This window comes from Anolis sagrei, chromosome 5, assembly GCF_037176765.1.
Source record: "Anolis sagrei isolate rAnoSag1 chromosome 5, rAnoSag1.mat, whole genome shotgun sequence".
Taxonomy (NCBI): domain Eukaryota; kingdom Metazoa; phylum Chordata; class Lepidosauria; order Squamata; family Dactyloidae; genus Anolis; species Anolis sagrei.
The window spans coordinates 50,797,821-50,821,363 of record NC_090025.1 but is presented as its reverse complement, the minus strand read 5'-3'; the positions used below and the strand labels follow the sequence as shown (position 1 = coordinate 50,821,363).

The 23,543-nt window shown below is 35.2% G+C and overlaps 1 protein-coding gene across 4 annotated transcripts in view; it reads left to right on the top strand.

Annotated features, from left to right (window-relative positions):
• FBXW7 (F-box and WD repeat domain containing 7) overlaps positions 1-23,543 on the top strand; it is a 147,471-nt gene that overhangs the window by 101,522 nt on the left and 22,406 nt on the right. For 3 of the 4 annotated variants that reach the window (XM_060778836.2, XM_067468692.1, XM_060778838.2), the window contains 3 exons: positions 4,645-4,727; positions 7,649-7,790; positions 13,467-13,601. In XM_060778836.2, the coding sequence (XP_060634819.2) occupies positions 4,645-4,727; positions 7,649-7,790; positions 13,467-13,601 (360 nt within the window). Of the gene's footprint in view, positions 1-1,503; positions 2,086-4,644; positions 4,728-7,648; positions 7,791-13,466; positions 13,602-23,543 lie in introns of those variants that run through there. The other variant, XM_060778837.2, reaches the window with a different exon arrangement.

Below are 23,543 nucleotides of genomic sequence, written 5' to 3'. Positions count from 1 at the left end.
AGCATTAGTCCAGTATACTATGTAACAGCATATATGGGCAGCTGACTGTTTTGGTATGAAAAACCATACAGATGGGAGCATTATGCTGTTTTTAACTCATTGTTAGGAACTTCAATTGTGCCAACCTTTCAAAATGCATGTTTATGAATATTTAACTCCTTGTAAGAAGACCCTATGAAATTGATAGGATGGCCAACAGGCAAAATGATGTTATAGATACAATTTTAATGTATCTGGGGGAGAAGACAACAATTTGCAGTTATATGAACCATTTATATGCAGCATTATACACATTTTAAAAAATGTTTGAAAACAATGTTGCCTGAAGTAGGAATCATTCAAGGTTCAAAAAAATGGACATTCAATTGTAGTACAAAGGAAGCAGTATATTTATTTTAAAAAATAGGTATAGTTTTTTTGGTTGCTGTTTCTCATAATACAAATGTGGGAGTAGAAACACTCTGTTAATGACAAGAATGTCATCTGGGGAAAATATGATCATACCTCCACAGAAATACCACACTGCATTCTATCACTGTAAGCAGAAGTATCATATGTAAGATATCTGATATTTCCATTTGACTTAACAGGCTTTCCCTGTTATTATATATTCATATTTTTAGAAAAAGCTTTATAGTCTTGTCTTGCTTTTCCACCATTGTGATTTGAATAGGGGTTTTTGTGTGCCTTACTAGAGAGATCCAGGTAAATCTAGATCTTTAGAAAGTGTTTGGCTTATATTTGTCTCCTCATAATTCCATACTGGACTGAATGAATGCAGTCCTATTTCCAATGTTGTACTGTTAGAGCCCCCTCAAGAAGTGTCTATCATGCTTGTCTAAACCAACCCAAAGAAAATGGCAAAATTAAGGTCTGACATGACCATCATTCTAAAATATTTATCAGCAATGTCATATTTCTAATTTTAGGACATAGAGGTAGGATTTAATTGGATCAAATATAGATTGAAAATAGACAGTCTTTAGACTACCTTGGATTTGTATGTTAATTGGGAAGAGATTGGTAAATGGCTTAAAGAACCTGTGTTCAGTTTGGAATAGACTAGATGCCCTCATTACTTCCCTTTCCAGCTCTGTTATTCTGGAACTGCAACTTTAAAAACTGCAAGGGGAGATGAATGCCTGAATCCTAATGTTGCACATTCCATCAAGATTAGGTTAGATGTTAAATGTTCCAATGTAATTTATTATCATTTTTGCCCAGGAGAAATGTAGGCTGTTTTCCAAAGGAGATGCTTAATTCGGTTTATTTTAAAATTAACTGCGTTTTTATGTAGCAGTTACTGTATCTCTTTGGACGCATAGACCGAAAGGTCCAGCCAGCTTGCCGGAGGGCTACGGTATAGCTGTAATTAGCGAAAATGATCTTGTTTGCTTCAGCCAGTAATTTTGAATTAGCCAGTGCCTTCCTCTGCTTGCTCAAAATGGGAGGAGGGATGAATTACTCAGGCTTGAAAGGGTAGATAGATATTCGGTGTTTTCCCAAACCCAGTGGCCAATGTGAGGATGGCGTGGGGCTGGTTTAATTTCCTGCCGAAGTCCTTCCCATGCTGTGTGCTCACAGGCTCCTTGGAGCTGAGCACCACATAATTGATGTGCAGCCTGCATTGCTGAAGCTTGGACTGCACCATTCTCAGCGTGAGGGAAGATGTAATCTGATCTCTGTGCTGCTCAGAGAGGAATCCGTGGAGTGGAGGCTTTGACAGGGCAAAGTCTCCTCCAATAATCTTCCCCCTTCTCCCATTATTCCCTCAAGTTCTTCTCAGACAAGCTCGACGCATGTATATGTGTGCCGGGAGAAGCTGTTTGATCCTGAGCTTCGTTCTCATCCTTCGCAGTGGAGTTGTGGTTGCTGGATCTGCTGCTGCTGCTGCTGCCGCCTGATCTTCCTTTTCTGACGTGCCCGAGCATGTCCACATTAGAGTCTGTGACATATCTACCTGAAAAAGGTCTATATTGTCAGAGACTACCAAGCAGCCGGACACACGGGGGCACAGAATCTCTGAAGGGGAAAAATACCGACAACATGGGGTTCTACGGCACTTTAAAAATGATTTTTTACAAAGTAAGTAACCCGTATGGTGTTTTCTTTCCTCTCTAAGTGCAAGTGGTGTGTATGTGTTGTAGTATGAGGAAGGGAAAAATCTGTATCATCAGAGATGGCTGCAGTATCAGCTCCCTGTTCCCTCCCCTCTCCCCATTTTGGTGGGTGTCTGACTGCTTAACATTCTGTATACAGAATAAAAGGCAAACCATGAAAAGGCTCGATGAGATGCAAAATCCTTTTCTTTTAGAAATCTGCATGAGAAGCTAGAGAAAGAGCAGGCTATTTACTTACCTTTGGCTGAACTGGCTCTTCAAATCCAGCTCAGCACTTTAGCCTTGTTTTTCAATACAAGCTTCTTTTTTATGTTTATAATGTCTCCGAGGGTATTTTATTTTCATTTTGGGAGTCCAGATGGCCCTGGATGCAAACATCAATATTTACATGTAATGCTTATATCAAAAAGACATTTTAAAGATGCCATGAAATCTTTCAGTGCTATGGTATATTTCCAGTAGTAATGCAGAATACAGGCTGCAGGATCTGTTATTTTAAAATAAAAATAACTCTTTCTTCCAGAATTCTAGCATTTCTAGGTATTTATGGACACATTGAATTTCACATCACAAAATCTCTATATTAGACCATTATCATGGGAATAGATGTCTGTTTAGTATGATTAAGTGCTGATTTTAATAGGCTTTTTCTATACTCGATTCAGCTTCTATATATTTGGAACCAAGATGTAAAGAGAATGGGAAAAGTTTTCTACAGATATTAAGAAAATGGAGTTTAGTTACTTGCTTAAGCAATATAGGAACTGTCTGTTGTTTAGAATATGGTTTTGAGAAAATAAAGTTGTACTTATCTCAGGAGTTAGTGTTTATCTTCTGATTCCTAGTATGTATATGCGGAGGAAAATATAGCATTTCATAGCTGGAAACAAAAAAAATAGTATTAGTTTATTGTGATATCCCCCAGAGGGAAATCAGTTTAATTTTTCATAGAGGTTAAGAGCCTCCAGTAAATCAATCCTTTCTCTAAAGATGCAAGTGTGAAGTGCTACAGTAAATTAATACGTCTTTCCATAATTTTCCTATCATTCCTCTCTACATGGGTAAAAAGATGGTCTCCATTATTCCCAATCTTGTTTTAAAGAGAGAGGTTGCTAGTAGACAAGGTTGCTTCTTGTTTTGGGCTTTTACATTTTGTATAGTAACATGCTGCGTGTTTTCTGTCCGGTATAAGGCACACAAATAAAGCTTGACTACAAGAAAAGCATCTTCGCTATTGAGAAAATGAAACGAATAAGCCCAAAATTTAAACAGACCATTTCCCAAACAAAACATAATTCATGAATATCAACATAGAAACACAGAATCAAGTAAATGCTTATTTCTTAGTGTATGTGCACTTTTTAATTTGGGGGAGAATTCTTGTACATCTATGAAGTTGGAGGATTGCCACAGTATTTTGAATACATCATACTTGTACATACACACACACACACACACACAGAGTGTGTATATGCATGTAGCAAATGTGCAATGTGAAGGAAGAGATAACAGAAAATATTTGGTGCTGCATATCTTTTATAGTAGTTGCCAAAAGCAGGAATGGAACAAATCCTATTAAATAGTTATTTTATTTTTTAAAAATTAAGTAACACCAAGCACAATATCACTATAATCCATTCTGAAGAGATTTAAATCTGGGCTGAAAAGCATTGTATTTCATATAGTTTTATTAGCGTAGTTGTTGAATTACTAGTGCTTCATCTTATCAAAGCCTCGAAAGTTTGCATTTCATGTATGTTGTGCTTTGAAATTTTTGTTATGTCTGGACTTTATTTTAAGTGCATTACCTACAATGTGAAATTAAACCTTACCTTGTGTATAAGATTGCTAATTCCTACGATGTTTGTTTGATCCTATGAGCTTTACTGGATGCCATTCCCTCTCAGCAAATGTACAAGTGTTGTTTTCACAATACCATTAGAAAGCATTATTATTTTTTTTACAAAATGCTGAGAGGTTATCCCTCCATCCCCAATTATACTGTGTAGTTGGGGATTGACATTACAAAAATCCTTGCTGTCCTAAAGTCATCTTAATTTATTCTTATGTTTACATTTAGGGAATTGATCACAGGAAAGTATGTGTTTGTGCCTTATCCTTCATAAAATGTTTTAAATAATTAGGTTGTCCCATGCTGTTTGATAATTTTAACATTCATACCTAACATTCCAGAGAACATGCCGTTTGGCTTAATCTGTCTAACAAAATCACCACACAGCTCATTGAAGTGAATAAATGTGTGGAAACAAATCATAATGCAGCAGGGAATGTTCTAGCTGCCAAATAATTGTGGTGCAAAGTCTTGCACAAAAGGTTGCAGGTCACTGAAGTAATTTCTGTTTTGTTAATTTGAAATCCAAAGTAAATTGTTCCTTAAGGTTATTTGTGGTGTTATTAACAGCATATTGAGGTGCAAGTGAAATATCCTTTCCTTATTTAGTACTGCCATAACTTAAGATGGCAAGCTAATGTGGGTTTTTTTGTTCTTTGTTCCATTTTACAGATGAAGAGAAAGTTGGACCATGGCTCTGAGGTCCGTTCTTTCTCATTGGGAAAGAAACCCTGCAAAGTCTCAGAATATACAAGGTAAATGTCATGTCACAGCAGATTACCTGTTTTAAGATACATCAGGACCTCTTCAACTTCCAGTGTAGAAACCTTGTATGTTTATGTCCATAAACATACATTCTAATTTGAAACAGCTAATATTTGTAATTTAGAAAGTATTAAAAAGGTGAACAACAAACACTTTCCACTGGTTTCAGTGGGCTTTCATAGCATTGCATGAAGGGAAACTTACAGAAGAGGACATTTATCAATTTGCTGTAGCAGTTGGAATATAGGAATAACATCGTATCTCACATTAATAACAAAACTCTTGCACATGACAGTGTGATATTTCCTCATTCATATTGAGTAATAACATCTTCACAATACAGAATGCAGTGAAAAATTAAAAGGATGTGCATTCTTCATGGGAAAGTCTTGTCTATTTAGCAACCCTTTAATTTCTTTTGATTGAAAATTTCAGTATCAGAGTTACATGCAATTTAACGTCACTACTTGGTAGTTGCCATAACAACTGAATACAGCTCTCCTACATTTCATCATATGAAAATCTGTATCACTGTAAAACTTTGTTGCTATAACAGACTGTTTTCCACAAGCCATTTATCTACTGTTCAGTTGTAGATTTCCTTTTAAATACCTTACTAGGAATTTATATATCGTAATTCAAATCAATTATACTTGTTTATGAGCAAGGAGCTTTTATATGTGTTACAAAGGAAGAGAAAAACAGTATAGATATGTGGTCTGTTGTAGAAATTAACAAATGAGGATATTTGTAGAGACTTCGGAGGTTAAGAAATCTATCCCTAATGGGTGCTTGTGGTTTTTAAAGAAAAGGTATCTGTATTCTGCTCCTGTAAAACACTGTGATTGTGAAGATAATGTCAATGCCAGGTTGAGCCTCTAGTGTACATGCCTATCAAGCATTTCTTGGGTATGAGTTAGCAGTTAAAATCTTTATTAGGGATAAATGTCTTATGGCCATGAACTCTGAAATCACTTATCTTAAAAAAATAAGTACAAGAAATTTGAATTATTTCTTTGGATAATTTCTGTTGTGGTTGTTAAAAAGAATTACATTTTTATGTTTAAAGCTTGCCCTCTTACGTCTTATCCATCTTACTTGGATATAATAGTTTTCATGAACCAGATTTTGCCAAATAATGAATAACCATTATGCAAGGATCTATCAAAAAATGAATAAAACAATACTTTAGAATATAAATGCTACTGTATTGAGCCATCTAGACCAGTTTTGTTTACTATGCTGACTAGCTGTATTCTCTCCTGCAGAGGTTTTTCTTAGCAGCCCTGCTTCCCCAAACACATCTAACTGGTATTGCTAACATGGCAAAAAAATTCTATTGTTGAGTATTTATAGCTTTGGTACACACACACCAAACTTCGACAAGTTTGCAGCCCTGCAGTAATTTGGAATATTAGTATTACTGAGGGATAGAATGAGGAACCAGATATAAATACTTGATAGACAATTAACATTAAATCAAATGTTACATACAAATTAGAGACATATAGTAATCCTTGGTATCCAGTGTGATGTGTAATAAAAGCAAACGTGTCTCAGCTTGATTTATTCTGCTCTGCAATGTTCAGATATCTCCTCTTATATTTGTTTATTGCCAGACCATCTTGTATAAACACTCAGTAAATGAACAACTCCAAGTTGGTGACCAAGACTGTTACTGGTTGCACATTTTGTCACATTATGTTCCTTAGATAATGTACAATGACAGGTACAAAAATTAGAAGACAAGGTCAAACACTATTGCTTTGTCTCTATGCAGCACTCCATCTCCCAAACAGGTTGAAGTTATTATTTTAAAACTTAAATATCTTCCCATACTCCAGTAGAAATATTTGTGATGCTCCTCAATATTGGGAGAAATTAATACTTGTGCTGGAAAGTAATTCAAAGTGCTCTTTAAAAGAATTATATAGGGAGATTGAACGTGAAGATTTCCTGGAATCATATATACCAAAATGCTGAGCTTTAGAGAGATAGAGAATCATATGCTCAAAAATAAATCAGTAGAGGAAGCTGCAATAAAACCTCAGCTTATCACCCCTTGGTTCTAGTTTTGGATACCACTCTTTCTCAAGGACACTGTGTTAGAGGAGAGCCACTGAATTTGCCTGGATGTTGACTCACTGTTCATCAGCTGAATCAGTGTTTCTGTTCTAGTTGAGACTAGCCACAGGATTCCAGTCTATATGGGCAAGCCATTCAATTTCTCACCCCTGTAGTGCTCCATTTTTCTTTTCTAGTTGACACTCACCATTACATATCTACTGAATATGTTCAGTCCTTGCTATAAAGTTTTTTTTCCTCTTACATTTCTAAGGAAAGTATTTTAATAATTCTACAAGTCACAGGGTTTCCCTGAACATTCTGATGGCTCCTGCTTCCTGCTCCTGGGTGACCTATTTTGACTCAACTTCTGTTGATCCTTACCAGTTAAGAAATAGTTACCAAAATCTGGTGGACTACTTCTGTGTGCAGTGCCAGAAGGATTAGAACTCCCTTGAGTATACTGGCCATTGGGATAAAGTGAAAATATGCCATGGAATCCCGGTCATTGTATTCTGAAATTTATTTTTTAAATGTTCAAACTACACACCCCATAGAAAGTAACTTCTATACACTAGAATGGAAGGAATATCAAAGAAGCAAGGTTACAAAAACTAGCAAAACTAATAATGATTTTCAGTCATTATTATTTGTTTTTCAGTTTATTATAACATGTAGTAAGCTGCCAAAGGTGAGCATAAAATATTAGAAAAGTGATGCATTTGGGGAAAAAATGATTTGATAAGACACTGCAACAAAAATGTGATTTACTTGGAAAATTGAATAGAAAAGAATATTGATATCCTTTACCAGAGTTGAAACTATATCAGCCTTTTTTCTACCCTAGCACTACTGGGCTTGTGCCTTGTTCAGCAACACCAACAACATTTGGAGATCTGAGAGCAGCCAATGGTCAAGGGCAGCAGCGGCGCCGAATTACATCTATCCAGCCACCAACAGGCCTTCAAGAATGGCTGAAAATGTTTCAGGTGACCAGCATTTTTTTTTTGAGTGACCAGTCATCTGGAAAATGTTCTTAGCTTTTCATGAATTGTGAGATAATCTAATTGGAATACATGTAGCTAGTAACAATGCCAGTCCAGTATTACTTTCTCTTGCTATGAATAGTATTATTCTGTGCAACATGTTTTGTATATATAGCTGTTAGAAATGTTAATACAATTTTTTTTTCATGGAATGTATAAAGGCAAGCCTGGAATAGATTTATTAGGATAATTACATGTTTCCAAAGCAGAATACTGATGTTAGAGCACTTAATTATTAATGAAAATGGAATATTATTGCTCTTTGTTCTTTTTAAAAGATATTAAAAATATTAAGATAAATCAGGAATGATTTCTTCTATATAGAAACCTTAAATCCAGCACTGATTAAAACTGTGCAAAATGAAATTATATTCACATTCATGTGATGTTACCCTCGTAACTTAATCCACTGTCTGTAGCTTTCTGGTACTGAATCACAGTTATAAACAAACTTAATATATCTCTGTGGAACTACATTAAATAACCAGCAGTATGGTGTGTTTATAGAGAAATATAAACAGAAAACTACTTCTAAAACATTATAAAAAAGGAGAAATGGGCCAGCGTTAGAAATTACTGCTATTATGAACAGTAGTTTGTCAAATGTAATGCAAATGTCATATTTCTACAGACTACCAATCTTTTGGATTGAGAGTATTCAGCAATAGAGCCTACAATTTTGATAATTTTTAGTTAACAAATAGTGTTGAATTAAATCAAGAAATATTTTGACCAAAAAAATTAAAGCATTGAAAGACCTCTTTTTGTTGTTTTTGATCAGTTATACCTTCATGTAATAAAATAATTTTTACTTCTCAGTTTAAGAACTGACCTGATAGGGTGAGAAAAAGTAAAAACTGAAAACAGTGGATTGCATCCAGTGTTGTGTGATGACTGATACAATTCAACTATCCACCTGTGGAGCAGGCTTCTTCATCTCCTTCTTCTGTTGAACCACCAGTGAATTCTAAGAGGTCTGAGATATACCTCTGAGGAAATCTGAGATGTGGTATGGAGCTACACTGTGGTAGAAATTCATCCAGGATCAAATAAAAGTGATTTGTATAAGTAATTCCCTTTCTCATTAGTTGCCTCTCTCTGACTTTTGACTGGTTTCCAATTTCAGTACATCTCTCCTTGTCAACATAGTTGGTCTTTCTTGACCCTGAGGAGAGACTTTACATGCATAAGAGGCTGTATAGGAAAGGAAAAAGTCCCATTGTATCAGGAGACTATCATGCAACATTGGACACAACCCATGGTCTGGATACCTCACAACACATGCCTTATAGATATTTAGCCCCATGACGTTTATCCAGAGAATTGTAAAAAATGCAGAAAAAATGCTTAAGAGCTTATAGAATGCTTCTAGTACAGGAGGTGGGCAAAGTACATCCTTGGTCTGCATAGCTAATAGTAAAAAATCCTGGGAATTATAGTCTAACAACATTGGGAGAGGCCCCGGTACTAATGGAAGACTTATTGAAACACAGTGCCACAGTCTGTCAGGGGCTATATTCCCAATACTGCAGTGAATACAAAAAAGGAAAATACAGATTCTGGTGTACAAATGCCTGTACAGGTTCAGTTTTTCACAAAGCACTATGCTTCTGGCCAGCTTTTGACCTCACCTGTTCTAAAACATTTTGAATTTTTTAAAAAATGGAAGTATTATAGCTATGCAATCCTCCAAGGACTTGTGGGGGAACCAATGTGGCCTCCCAGCCTCTGGAAGTTGTACACTGCAGGCATACCTGTACATGTATTGAAGAAGAAGGTTGATGGAGATATCTCTGGTATCACCTTAAATCTGAAAGTGTGCTATAATGATCCATTGACAGATATTTGTCTTATGCAGAATCATTGTCCCTTAGGGTAGTACTATTCAAAGTGGTGGTCCATGGACTGGCAGTCCCTGGTGAGATTTTAGGAAAGTGGGAAGAAGGCAAAATACAGCAAAATGGAGGCAAATGCATTAGTAGTCATTGCCTATAAAAGAGAGAATTGTTGGTCTCCCACATTACATAGCTCAAGATGCACTGACTTAGAGTACATTTTCAGACAAATAAAAATATGGGGAGAAGTTAGATGCTTTACAGAGCCTTCAAAATTATTTATTTATTTGCCATATTTGTACCTTGCCCTTCTCTACCCCGACAGGGGGACTCAAGGCGGCCTACAATGGCACAGTATTGTGCCTCTACACAATCACCTAAACATTTCAAAAATTGCAACATATTAAACAAAGTTAAAACAGATTTAAAAAGTTTAAAACTTAGAAAACATACCATCCAAGTTCAAGGTCTAAGTCAGTTCCAAAGTAAGTTGCACAAGGTTTTGATTCAAAAATACTGTATTGCTTTAGTTTCCAAAGGTCTGCTCACAGAGCCAGGTTTTGACTCTTTTCCTAAAGTCTAATAGGGAGGGAGCTACTCTGATGTCACTAGGGAGGGAGTTCCACAACTTAGGGGCCGTCACTAAAAAGGCCCTGTTTCAAAGGAACAACACTGAGTGGAAAGGGCTGCTAAAATAATTACCACATAATGAGAGCATCAAAGCAAGCAAACAGCAGTAATTGTGTATTTATTGTGCATTAGATTTAAAAACTCAGGTAATTTGGGTTATGAACAAAATCATTTATCAGGAAAAGAATTTACTGATTTTAGTTTAATACGTCAATCTTCTCCTAATTTGAGTATAATTTTTTTAAAGAAAAAGAAACCTCTTTGGAGAATAAAACTTTTGGCATAGCTTGTTGCGCAATCACAACATCTTTTCCATTTCCAATAATATAGAGATATGTGACCATACAATTTTCTTCATGTATGTAATGAAATTTGCTCTTAATTTCAGTTAATATATGCTATTCAATATTAAGAACAATAATAAATAAATACACATGCTAAACGTTTTGCACCCAGCTGTCCTTATGTCATACTTTTTTTAAGAAAAGAAAGCAATACCCTTATTCATAACTGCATCTGATGTAGACTCAGTCACATGATATCACCCAGAGAAACATTTAACTACAACACCATGATAAACAATGAACCCATTTTCACCATGAGCTGTAGTGATTACACTAAGATTGTTTGCTCCAAGAAGAAACAAGTATATTTGGTAGCAAACACACCGCTTCTTGTTTATGATCTTCTTAAAATGAAAAACAAAGGACTCAAAGTCCCAAGAGTGTAGTTTTTCAGTCAATAGTTTAAAATACCAACACTTAAAGTAACAGAACAATAGGAGTATAATGTAGCTCTTCAAGTAAGTCATCCTATCATAAGTTGTGGAACCATTGCATGTAAGCACTTAAAAACAAGTTGTAACAGAGACACGATCTTTACATCTTTAACAAAAGACATATTAAATAAAAATGTCTTCAGGATCTATTTTCAAGAAAAGAAGGGAAGACCTAAGTGCTGTATGAGCAAACTATGTTTCTATGATTCTAGTAGGCCTGTTAAGCTACTAGGTTTCAAACTAGGATTTAGGGGCTTAAAGGTCAATATCAGTACTTTGTTCTCAGAGGTACAATATACATGCAGCCACCAAATTACAAACAACTCGTACTTGAGTCAATAGGAAGTGAGAGAAATCTACCCCTAGGAAGGGAATTTCCCTTCTGAAAAGTTTGTCATGGGGCAAAGGTGTCTCCACAAAGCTTTCTCACCAACCCTTGTTTCAACAAGCTGTTTTTTTTCAAAATCCCATCACAGGGACAGAAAGTGAAGTGAAATCTTCTGAACAGGGACACAGATAGCAAAACTAACACCATAGGGGTGTTAACCCTTCCTTATGCTATTCTGATAGAGAGATAGATTGAGAGATAGATAAATAAATAAATATAGATATCTATATATGTGTGTTTGTGTGTGTATGTATGGCTGGAGTTACACTTAAAAATGTATCTATTCTGACTTACAAACAAATTCAATTTAAGAACAAACCTACATAACCTATCTTGTTACCTGTATACTTGTGTATAAATTGACTTTGAGAGTAGATTTTAGGGTCAAAATTATAGATTTTGATATGACTCATAAGTAAATAAATGGGCATTCCACAGAAAGGAAAAAAAAAAATGTTGTGCTGATCACCTTTCCTTGGCTGCCACCATTTCCCTGCCCAGGGATTCATAAATGGCACAGTGGCGAATAGAGTAAATGGGATCGGCCATTATAGTTCCTCCCAGGATGCACTAAACTCTTTTGCTTTTCGCCACTCAGAGAAGGGTATGATTCTTTAAAAAAAAAAAAAAAAAGAGTTACGTTACAATACGTACGTTGACCCCTGTTTGGGGAATTGATTTTTTTTTTACATTCACAGGTATATTCATAGAATGCAACCCACTATTTGTTTGAATTATCCAGCATGTCTATTCAATCCATTAGTGACTACTTCAGTATATATACACCTAGTCATAATCAATGATTGCCAAGCTGTTTACAGAGTATGTTGCCATTTATATGAATACTTGTCATCTAGGATTTAAAAACCTTGGTGTCCATGCATGTGTCCATGTAATAAAGACATGCTTTTTACTTAGTGTACAAAAAAACTATGATTTATTGTTGGGTTACATAACACTTGAGTTTCTTTTAAACCATGGTTTCTTAGTTCTCACATAATGATTGGCCAGGAATTTGGGTAAGCTGGAGGCAGGGATGGAAGGGAGAACATAAAACCTTGGAGCTTCACATGGACACTTTCTGTTTCTGTGTGTAACATTAAATCATGGTGTAGCATTACTTGTCAAATGTGAAATGTTGCCACTGCATTACATTCATTGTAGGTCATTGCAACATAATAACTCTAGGCAAAATATGCATGCTGTTATTACTTTATTTCCATACATCCAGGTCATATTTATATATCCAAATTTGTGACTATTCATTTGAAATGTGACTACTTGGTTAGGAAACATTAAAGATCTTTCTGTTTTAGAACCTGTCTTGAAGCTGTAAATGCATTTTCTCTTATATGGTTCTCCCCCCCCCCCCCCACCCTAAATTGTTTTTCTTTCTAAATGGCATTTATATAGCAAATAAAAAGTCTTTGAGCCCAGATGAGTTTGAGAAGAGACAGGCTTGTCAGATGTGCTATCTATTCAGTTATTAATTTTTCTGCAAATGGTTTTGCTAATCTGCTGTGTTTGCAGACGAGTGCCTTATTAAAACCATCAAATTTTATAGTGCCCATTAGTAAGAATATGAAATAAGAAAATTACCCGTCAAAATTCCCTCTTTCCTTCCTAGTTTAAAATGATGTTTACAAAATATTGGTTTAGAGCCAGGAATGAGGAAGATTATACTGTGGCAGATGTACACATGGCTATAAAAAACATTTTTTGCAATAAACAATGCTAAATGAACCTTAAATGAAGTTATTGTTGTAAACTTATTTAGTTTTTTTTTACTTCCTTAACTTTTTAATTTGAAGTTCATTACTTTTCTAAGAAATATTTGAATCCACTTCTGCCCAACTGTATAGTTTTGCAGTTATGTTTCCCCTGTTACCCTTGTCTGTTCTACATCATTTTGAAATATGACAAAAGTTTTAAAAGAAGTAAATTCAAACACATATATGGAAAATAAGCATATTTTCTTTCTTTCACAGAGCTGGAGTGGACCAGAGAAGTTGCTTGCCCTAGATGAATTGATTGATAGTTGTGAACCAACCCAAGTGAAGCATATGATGCAAGTGATAGAGCCTCAGTTTCAACGAGACTTCATTTCCTTGCTCCCCAAAGAGGTGAGGATTAGCAGTGAATTCTAGGCTCTGGGTATTGTTTGAATATATGTTACACATCATCTGCCAGTTCTAAACATTTCCTTGCTAATTATAGTATTCAGTATTGTCAGTGTAACACTGTTAATTGGTGTCAAAAGAGGGCAGCAAGTTGACAAACTGCCATGACTTAATAATGTAATTCTTAGATTAATGTATGCTTATAAGGCCAGTTACTTTGTTTCAGTTACTAGAATATCTCTCACACTATTCTGTTACATACATTTCTTACACATACTGTATATAGCTTTTCTTAAAGCGTTTTCAGGAGGTGCTTTGTTGTTCCTTAATTATTCTGGCTTTGAATATTTTCTACATCATTGGCACACAGCTTTTTATCTTTTGTTTGCTGCATTTGATATGAAGACAAACTTCCACATGGTTTGTTCACACACATTATCTTTAATTATATGGACTATCTAGGTCTATAGTCCAGAACTAATGCATATTTAGTTCTACTTAGGTTGTTGGATCATTTGTGGAAGGTTTGATTTTAAAATTGTTACTTGTACTGTTACCGATCAGTGAGTAACTTTGTTGTCTAAATATGGAAGGTGACATATAACCTTTTTACCCTTAATCAATTTGAATTTTAAAGACTAGCAATAGTTTACTTTACAAAAGATGCCTATAATTATTGTTTTGAAACATCTATGATATAATACCTCTTAAAATATTAGATTTTATGTTAAAAATATATTGCCTATTCCTTTTCAAAAATCTACCTGGAATAAAACAATACATAATAAAACCAAAGAGAGCAGATAATATCCAGGAAAACAAAGCAATTACCTTTTCTTATTGTGACTCTCAAGCAAAGGAATAAATTGGATTTTATTTGCAATACATATCGGTTTTAGTCAGGTTCTTGTCCAAAATTCTCTTTACTGAGAACACAAAACCAAGTAAGTATTTCAATAAAACTAATAATCTGTTTGATACCTATTCTTCTAATTCAGTGGTTCTCAACCTGCGGGCCACCAGATATTTTGGCCTTCAATTTTCAGAAATCCTAACAGCTGGTAAACTGGCTGGGATTTCTGGGAGTTGTAGGCCAAAACACCTGGGGACTCACAGGTTGTGAACCACTGTTCTAACAGCTTGTAACATTAGGAAATCCTTGTCATAGTTTCTAGTGTGGATAAGAGTAGGATTCCTCTGCTTTATAGTTTTATGCAGTTGATCAGACTTTCTAGTTCAGGAATAGGAAGTGTACAGATCTCCAGATTTTGTTGGACTACAACTTCCAAAATCCTCTGTCATTGACCATGTTAGCTATGATGCAAGGAATTGTAGTCCAGCATTAAAAGACTACACCACTCCCTCTACAATCTAGTTGTCTAACATGTGGATATCTTAGTTTCAATCTCATTTTCATCTTGTGCTATTACTTCACAAGATGTCTAAAAACAAGTCCCTTAAAAGTAAATGGAATTTTCTTTAATTACAATCCTTTATCATACAGGGTTTTCCATTCTTTTAAATAAATCTTGGAAGAATTCATTGTATTAATGTCTGCACTAATAAAGTTGTCATAGTAAACACTGAGTATACTACTAAAATAATCAGTAGAAAAAATATCTATGAAATAAACCTTTCAGAGATTTTTTCCAGCAGTAGGTAATTTTGAAGAAAGTACTAATTCTTAAGTTAATTTCAATTTTTTTAAGTCTAGTGTTTTTTTTTAAAGAGTAACTGATACGAATAGTGGTTTCTGCTGGTCTGATTATCTTTTGAAAATCAGAACTTTTCCCATCATTTTTCATTACAAAAATGAAATGTTTGTATTAAATGTTTTTCTGCTTGTCACTAAAAATAAGAAGAAATAGAAAACATGTAGCACTTCAAGCAGCCATCATCATTTTTTTTTTAGCTTCAGTTAACTATTACTTTGATCAAGAAGTAAGATTGAGGGAAGTGTTTTGAAACAGTGTTTTACATCATGCAGCAAATATATTTAGTCTATGGTAGGAAATATCTCTCTTCAATCCTTCCCCCATATCTTTTGACAAGTCTTAATGAAGACTCTTCTTGAGATGAATATAGTACTAATACTCTAGGTCAGAGCTTTCCAAAGATTTCATATTGGTGACACAATGTTTAGACAGGCATCACTTCACAACACAGTAATTCAGTTTTACTAGCAAACTGGAGGTTAAACCAACTCCTTGCATAAAATATGGACACATAGATAAACTGCAATAATATAGTGTTTGGAGATGCAACATATCTCATGAAAACTTTTCATCTATTTTAAATATATATGCTTTATATTATTAAGGTTTCTCCTTAAGTTTACGCAACACACCTACACTTCAGCTGACACACGAATATATCAAGGCACACTTTGGAAACCTCTGTTCTAGGCATTTTTAAATTTAAAAATACTTGTATTAACAAGCATTGTCCAATTCTATCCCTTAGTCTTTCAGGATTACTGTTGTTTTGGTTTATTGGCTCCCAACATTTGCTCAGTCTTCACTAGCAAGACCAGAGCTATCAGCTGTATTACGTTTCTAAACTGTTTTGTTGGCTCAAGGCTGGCTGAAGCATGTTATGTGTGTGGGAGGGGAGGCACATACAGTCACTGTAACTGGAGTGCAAGATAGAGGATGTTATGGTACTGTGGGAGGTGATGACTTCAGCTGAAGGAAAGCCAACTGAGCATTTTTCCTTCCAGATTGATTTCCACCCCCAGTGATTTTGTTGGCTTCCTTGTAATCCCCACTACTTCACAGCCATGCTAATTAATGAATGCCTGGTTGACCAATAGGAAGTGACATTTTCTCGTTGACTGAACTACAGAATGTCATATTGTTTTGGCATATGTAGTAACAAGAACTATTTGGGTAATGGGTGAGTAGTGTAGGGTTTGGAGAGTAGCACCAGGCTTGCAAGTTCCAGTATTTTAGGGTTTTTGGGACCAGGCTTGACTAAAAAGCTGGAGGGTAGCAATTGGTGTGTAGAAATTCTGGTCATGTACCTAGCAAGTTTTGAATGTTGTTGGAAAGAGGAGACAGAGCAGTGGTTCTGTTGAGTGGAATGTCACAATACAATTTTACTCTTTTTCTAGAACTGGTAGAGGTGATCTCAGGAAACCTGGTGGCTTTGGAAGATTTCACTGGGCATGTTTGTCAGCTGTGGCAAGTGTGTAGGTGTTAGCTCAGGATTTCATGTCCATGATGCAAACCATTGCCTTGCCCTGACTAGTTTTTCACTCAATGGCCTATAGGGAAATCTGGTTTTGATTTACAGTCCACCTAACCTATCTGCTAAAGTAGGATATCACATGTAATGGCTCTCAGAAGTGGGTGGATCTGGATGTTTTTTCAGAGGTTTCTGGCAATTTTTCTTGAGAATTCATTTGAGAGCCCAGGTCTCTGCTTTGAATAAAAGGATGTCCCATGCTGCTGGAACAATTGATGTTAAATTCCAGTTATAAAACTAATGTGCTCTGAGACTAGTTTACTGGACTGGACGATCTAGAAATAAAATAGCCTTTGTCTTATCTGACCTGTTAGTCATTGATTTGATGGAGTTGGAGATGAGGTGGAACTATTGTGTTCTTATAAATGTTATTATGAATTCATTGTAGTTTGTACAACTTGGGGATGTCAACAGTCCATTTGGTATTGATTTTTGGACTTTGGGAATGGTCAGTTCTTTCCCAAGAAATGATGTGGATCTCAGTAGTTTGAAAGCTGGAGTGGTGAGTTTACCCATGAAAATCTGGAACACTGTTCTTGAATTCTGTTAAAATTAAGGTCTTGAACACTATTATTGAACCCTGGAAAATGTTACATTCATATCTTCAAGTTGTGCAGTTCACTTCTAATAAGAGGTTAACAGTTTTCCTTGTTGCATTCTTCTGATAGGGCTTTAAGAACATACTTACTCACCACAGCTCTCACAGTTTTTATTGGATTGTTAGTTATTTTAGATGAATTTGTTTACTGGTTTCTGGTTTGGAAATTTTAACTTTGTTTTAGCAATATTTGAATTAAAATTTTATTACAGTGGAGATTTGTGTTCTCTGGAAGCTGCTTTGGAAGACTTGTTTACCCTTATAAAATGTTCTAATAAATAAATAAATGAATGAAGATAGCTTTGAGTCGGATTGTAGAATTGTTTGTTGGTTTTGTTCTGGTTTGCAAATAAGAATACTGAATTCTGAATCACGATTCAGATTTTATTTATTCCTATGTTGAATAAATACTTTATTTATTCCTGGTTGCAGGGCTTTAAAAAAAACACAAAAATATTGTTACTTACGCTATATGGTGGCATATTTAGCCCTATTCACTTACCAATGCTGCAGAACATCCCATTATTAAAGGATCTTTAATGCATTGCTTTAAAATGTTCTGCCAATCAATAAAAAAGAGATTCTGAATCTTAACTATTAAATTTGTTATTTGCTAGTTTTTGAAGTCTCAAACATTGAAGTAGCTCTTAACTGTTATATTTATGATGTGTTGTTATTGGTGGTTTTATTTATTTGTCTTCCCTTCTTAATGCTTTATCAAGATTTAACATCTTAAGAAGATACATGGAGATCTGTTTTGTGAGTCATAAAACAGGCTAAAAAGAAAATCGACTTGTCATGGTGTCAACACAGTGTTGGAATATTACCAAATTTTGTTTTAAGTGTGAAGACCTAAAAAAAAAAAAGACTTGAAAAGAGTAGTCATTTTAAGGTTTTGAACAATTAGCATATAAATGAGTAATCTTAACTGGTCCAAAGCTGCTTTTATGCAGCATGTGCATGTGACTCTTAATAGAGTGAATTATCTACTATCATGTTAGGCAAGCTGACTTAAACAGATTAACTTCCACTGTTTTTAATCGTTTAAATTAGCTCTTAAAGTTAATTTGAATGAACAGGTGTCCATGCAAATATTGACATGATGCATAGAAGCAAACAGGTTTCTAATAAAGGTTTCTTTATTGAATAATTCTGTTAAACTTAAAATGCTTGACTTAAATCATCTGTGGGCAACAGTCAGGAGCTAGTTTCTATTTTTTAAATGTTTTTTCATGTAGTCTCTTGTGTTTGGAAGCTTTTAATCTTGCAGAGTCTCTGGAATAGCAGCTAGGAATTTTCCTGTGATGGTTGGTAAATCTACAGTTCCAGGCCAGATAATCCTTATTTTTAAATGGGAAGTATTCATGTTCTCACTTTTTGTATGGGATAAAAGCTGCATATAAGTCTTAAACACATGAAACTCGTTCCCAACAGAATCTGTATTGTGAGACATAGCAAGGAGGTTATAATGTTCCCAGATAGTTTCATTTGCTTCATTGACTACATTATTAGTACACAACAGGTACATTCTTGAATCTAACTCAACTCTTGCTATATAGTCATTCACTATATAATGCTATATTGCTATATAATCAGGTGCCCCTCCCTCTCATATGGCTTTATGTATACCCTTTAGTCCAAAGAAGGAATTTGCAAACTTGTTCCTTTCAACCCATGAAAAGCCCCAGAGGCTGTGTGCTGCTTAAGGCATGTCATGGTTTTGATGTCTGAGCAAACATTTGTTTGTGCAGAAGTGGCAAACATAAAATACTAATGTGGTTCTGTGCCCAGGGGACTCTTAAAGAAGGAGCAAGCTTTCTCATCACATGTTATAATGATTGGAAGAGAGAGTAGGAGAATCATTTAGGGTTCTTTCCTGGCACAACTGAAAGAGTATAATACTAATATTGATAAAATCTACTAAATACTGAGTTCCTTCTCATTATTTATTTGTCCTCTTTAGTTTGGCTTACTATCGTTGAAGAAAACAGAAGTACCACAGTTCATCTTAAGTTCATCTTGAAACCAGCTTCTCTTCTTCAACACTTGAAGGGAGAAAGTTATAGGGAACCTATTCAACAACTTCTATCGTATTTAATAGAGTTACTCTAAGAAAACTTTAGAAGACTCCTTAGCAGTCCTCCCTAGCTTTTTTTCCTACTTAGGTTTTCTACTTATGAAATGAAAGTTGTCTTCCTTTTGGTGTGTTTCCTCCTGGTTGCCAACACAAAACTTCCATTTTCTTAATCTTCTGCCTCATTAATTGAAAAATAAAACTGGCTTATGGTTAGATTGATAGTTTCCCCATGAAACCTTATTGATACAGTATTATTCAGTCAGACTTTGCCTTATCTCCCATCACTACTTTTGTCATATCTCTCACCACTATTAATGCTAATTCATCTCTTCTTTGCTTTTCGTTTTCAGAGTAAAATATTTTGTCATGTGATGGAATATATCCCTCATAGCAAGTACAGCTGTAGCTATTTTTTGCATTCTTTTCCCTTAAAAAATACTTTAGCTTTCCCTGATCCATTCTGCTTACATTCCATAGTCTTACTATTTATGTGTTCAGATTCAGATTTTCCTTTCACCTCTGAACATAATAGCTGAACATGCATTTTGCTTGTACCCATCCTCTTCCCCTGTAACTGGTTGAGTGCCTTCCATCCTGAGTGTTTCTCCTTCTGGCATTATTGGTTGTTTCGTTTTGGTTTGTTTCACCATAGAGCTTTTGAGGTAAATGTCTTTAGAGTAGCATAATTGTGTGGCCAAACAGTAGTAAAAGGTGTTCAGGGGTAGCACAATAGTAGCATGTTAACTAACAAGAGTTAGCTAAAATGCCACTGCTTATGTTTCAGAAAGCTCCTCTACCAGTATCACCTCTCACTACTACTATTGCCAGTAGCTTTGCCATGCTAGCTAATTTTGTACAGTCGTTTGGTGATCACCCAAATAGTTAGGTATAACACTCCCAAAATAGTGAGCATCTTGACAATCCATCCTTACACTGTCATCTCTTTTCATACTGTGTGAATCAACTCCAAAGCAAACAGTAGATTTAGCCTCTTCTTCCAGTTGCCATGCAACATCAGTTTAAATTATGGGTAAAGGTCAGATCATCAGACAGACATTTGTGAGCAGTATCAACCATTACAATACTGCTGTCAACATGAAGACTGGACAGCACATGAATCCTATAAAACATTGCCTGAAATTTTACTGTAATAATAATCATCATCATCCTCATTATCAGTACTCCAGTTATATTTAAGCTAATTATTCTCCAGTTCCTTTGTAGTATCTTCCTCTCTGATTTCATTTTTCTAGCATTTTCTTGGTTATTACTTTACAGGCAGGATCTCTCTGTTTGCTGTCATCTGTTTCTTGCTGTTTTGCTGTCAAGTCAGCTTTGATGTATGGTGACCCTACTGAGGTCTGGCAAATTCAGGGCTGTGCCTTCCTTGTTTCTGAATCAATCTGTAATGTGGTCTTTCTCTTTTTCTACTGTCTTCTTCACAGAACATTTTTACAGTGAGTTTTGTCATCTCACATGTCTGAAGTATAATGGAAAAGGGTTCCCTCCATTTTTTGGCTTCTAGTGAGAGTTGTGGCTTGGTCTGCTCGCAGGCTCATTTCACATAGTAGACCATGATATCCAAAGAACTCTCATTCAGCACCTCATTTTGAACGAGGTGATTCATTGTCTAGGAATGAGACATTTCAAACCAGCTTTTCTGCCTATAACCATTCTTCACTCCAGCTTTTACACTCATACATAGAAATTGGAAATATTATGACATGAATGATTCTAACTTTGGTGTTGAATGCTATTTCTTTTGTACTTCAGGAAATTATCTAGTTCCAGCATAGCAGCCCTCTCAAGTCTTAGCCATCTTTAGATTTCTGCACAACAATATCCAATTTTATTTATGATTAAGTCAAGGTGTAGGAAATCTTTAACCATTTCTATGACTTCACCACTATTAACCCAGATAAATTATCTGTCACCATTATTTTTATATTGTTAATGCTCATCTGTAACACTGGTTTTGCACTTTCTTCAATGTTCATCATTAGTTATTCTAAGTCTTTGCTGTTTTCTGCTAATAATAATTTCCTGGGTTTTCACATCTCTTTCCTCCTGGTCTATTCTTGTTCTCCTCCATAATGAACTCTGTGTATAAATTAAACAAATAGGGTGAAAAAATGTTTTCCCCTTATCAGTAAGAAACAAGTCTTTTTTCTAATAACTTTTAGGGCACTCTGTTACTCTAGGATGTTAGAAACAAGATCTGTACTGCCATGTCCTTTTTATAAGCTCATCGTCACAACCTGGGATTTCTCACTTATATTTATAGTAAATGTTTTTCTTGTAAAATCTTTCCTTGTAATAACAGTGTCTCTGTGAGGGTGATTGCAGTGGCCCAATGGTTATTACAATATAGAATGTAATTAAATACAATATTTAATATGAAGAACAATTTTAACCAACATAAACTTGCCAGTGGGAAGTGTAGGCCTGTATTTGGCTGATGCGATAGTTACGTTAATTCGGATTTCAGACTTAGGAAAACACAAAGTCTGAGATTTAGGGCGGGGGCTGTGTAAATGATCTTAAAAGGCCACATGTGGCCCGCACACCTTAAATTGGGAGTCTGATTTCCATATTTGTTGTCAGATTTTTGTTAGAACTTTAATGTAATGTCTTTATGGCTTGAAACTGCTTTATCAGTATGTCACCTCTTTCTGGTGATTTATTTCTTCTAATATTTTGAGACTCTTTTCCATTTCACATTCTAAAATTGTGGCTCAGTGTCAGAGGGTTCTTACTTGGAAGAGTTTGTCATCCGTTTATATTTTATGTAGTTCTCCTTTGTATTGTTTCTGCTGTCTTTTTATATGGTCCTGATCATATAGTACATGCTCTTTTTCTTGATTTAAATTTATTTCATCTCAGACCTCATGGAAGAGGTCTCTTCTTTCTTTTTGGTCATCTTCTAATTCTTTGCATTTGCTATTATAATCATTCTCTTGGGCCCTATGAACAAGTCAGTCAACAGTTGCATTCAGGATTCTAAACTTGTATCTTTTTTGAGCATCTTCCTCCATTTTGACTCATTTATTTTTGGGGTAGTTTTCTTTGTCCAGTCAATTGGATATAGTTTTCCATATTTGTTTTTGTTAGAATTTTATGTGCCATTGTCCCTGGTGATTTATTTCTCCCAAGTCCTTTAAGAGCCTTTTCCACTTGAATTTCCAAGATTCAAATGGTTCTGCTTTGAAGAACCATTTAAATCTTTTTCATCTTTGAAATTTAGTTCCTCTCATATAGTTTCATTATCTTAGTATTTTGTTCTGACCATGCAATGGATTTCTGATGGCCATGTAACATCCTTGCTTTTGGTTTGTATACGCCTTGATGTTTATTTTAAAAATTACCATTTTTACTGAACAACTGCATTGAGAATTGTGACCTTGTTTCTGTCAACCTTTGCTTTTGCTTCTTTCTTTCCTTACTGATTTGAGGAGTTTTTGCTATCATGATGTTTTTTTGCAATGTCTTTGGTTTCAATCTAGAGTTCTTCTGGTTTCTAAATCATTAGGCTGAATAGTGCAAATCTGTTCTTTACATGGTCATTGAACTCTACAGTGGTGTTCTTTATATTGCATTTTGGGACTGTGATTGTTTGGGTCATTCTAAATTTTGATATTCACAATTTGTAGTCAATGTCTTTGCAGACAGCCAATTCTCTCACAGCAGAAGCAACTTGCAGTTTTCAAGTCACTCCTGACACAAAAAAGTCTTTTGAACATCTGCTCCTGCTCTTGTTTTTGCAGAAAGAATGGAGCTTCTCCATATTTTCAATTAAGAGTTCAATTTGATTTTTATCTTGACATCCAGTAATGTCCACATATATAGTTGTTTGTTCAGTTCCCTGAAAAGGGTATTTGCAATTAACAAACTGTTGTTTTCTCAATATTCAGTTATGTTCTTATTTCCTCCATTCTTGATTTTTGGCCAAATATTGACCCTGTTTGGTTATTTCTTGCTTTTGCATTACAGTCTCCTTATCAGGATGTCTTGTTTTGGCTTATGA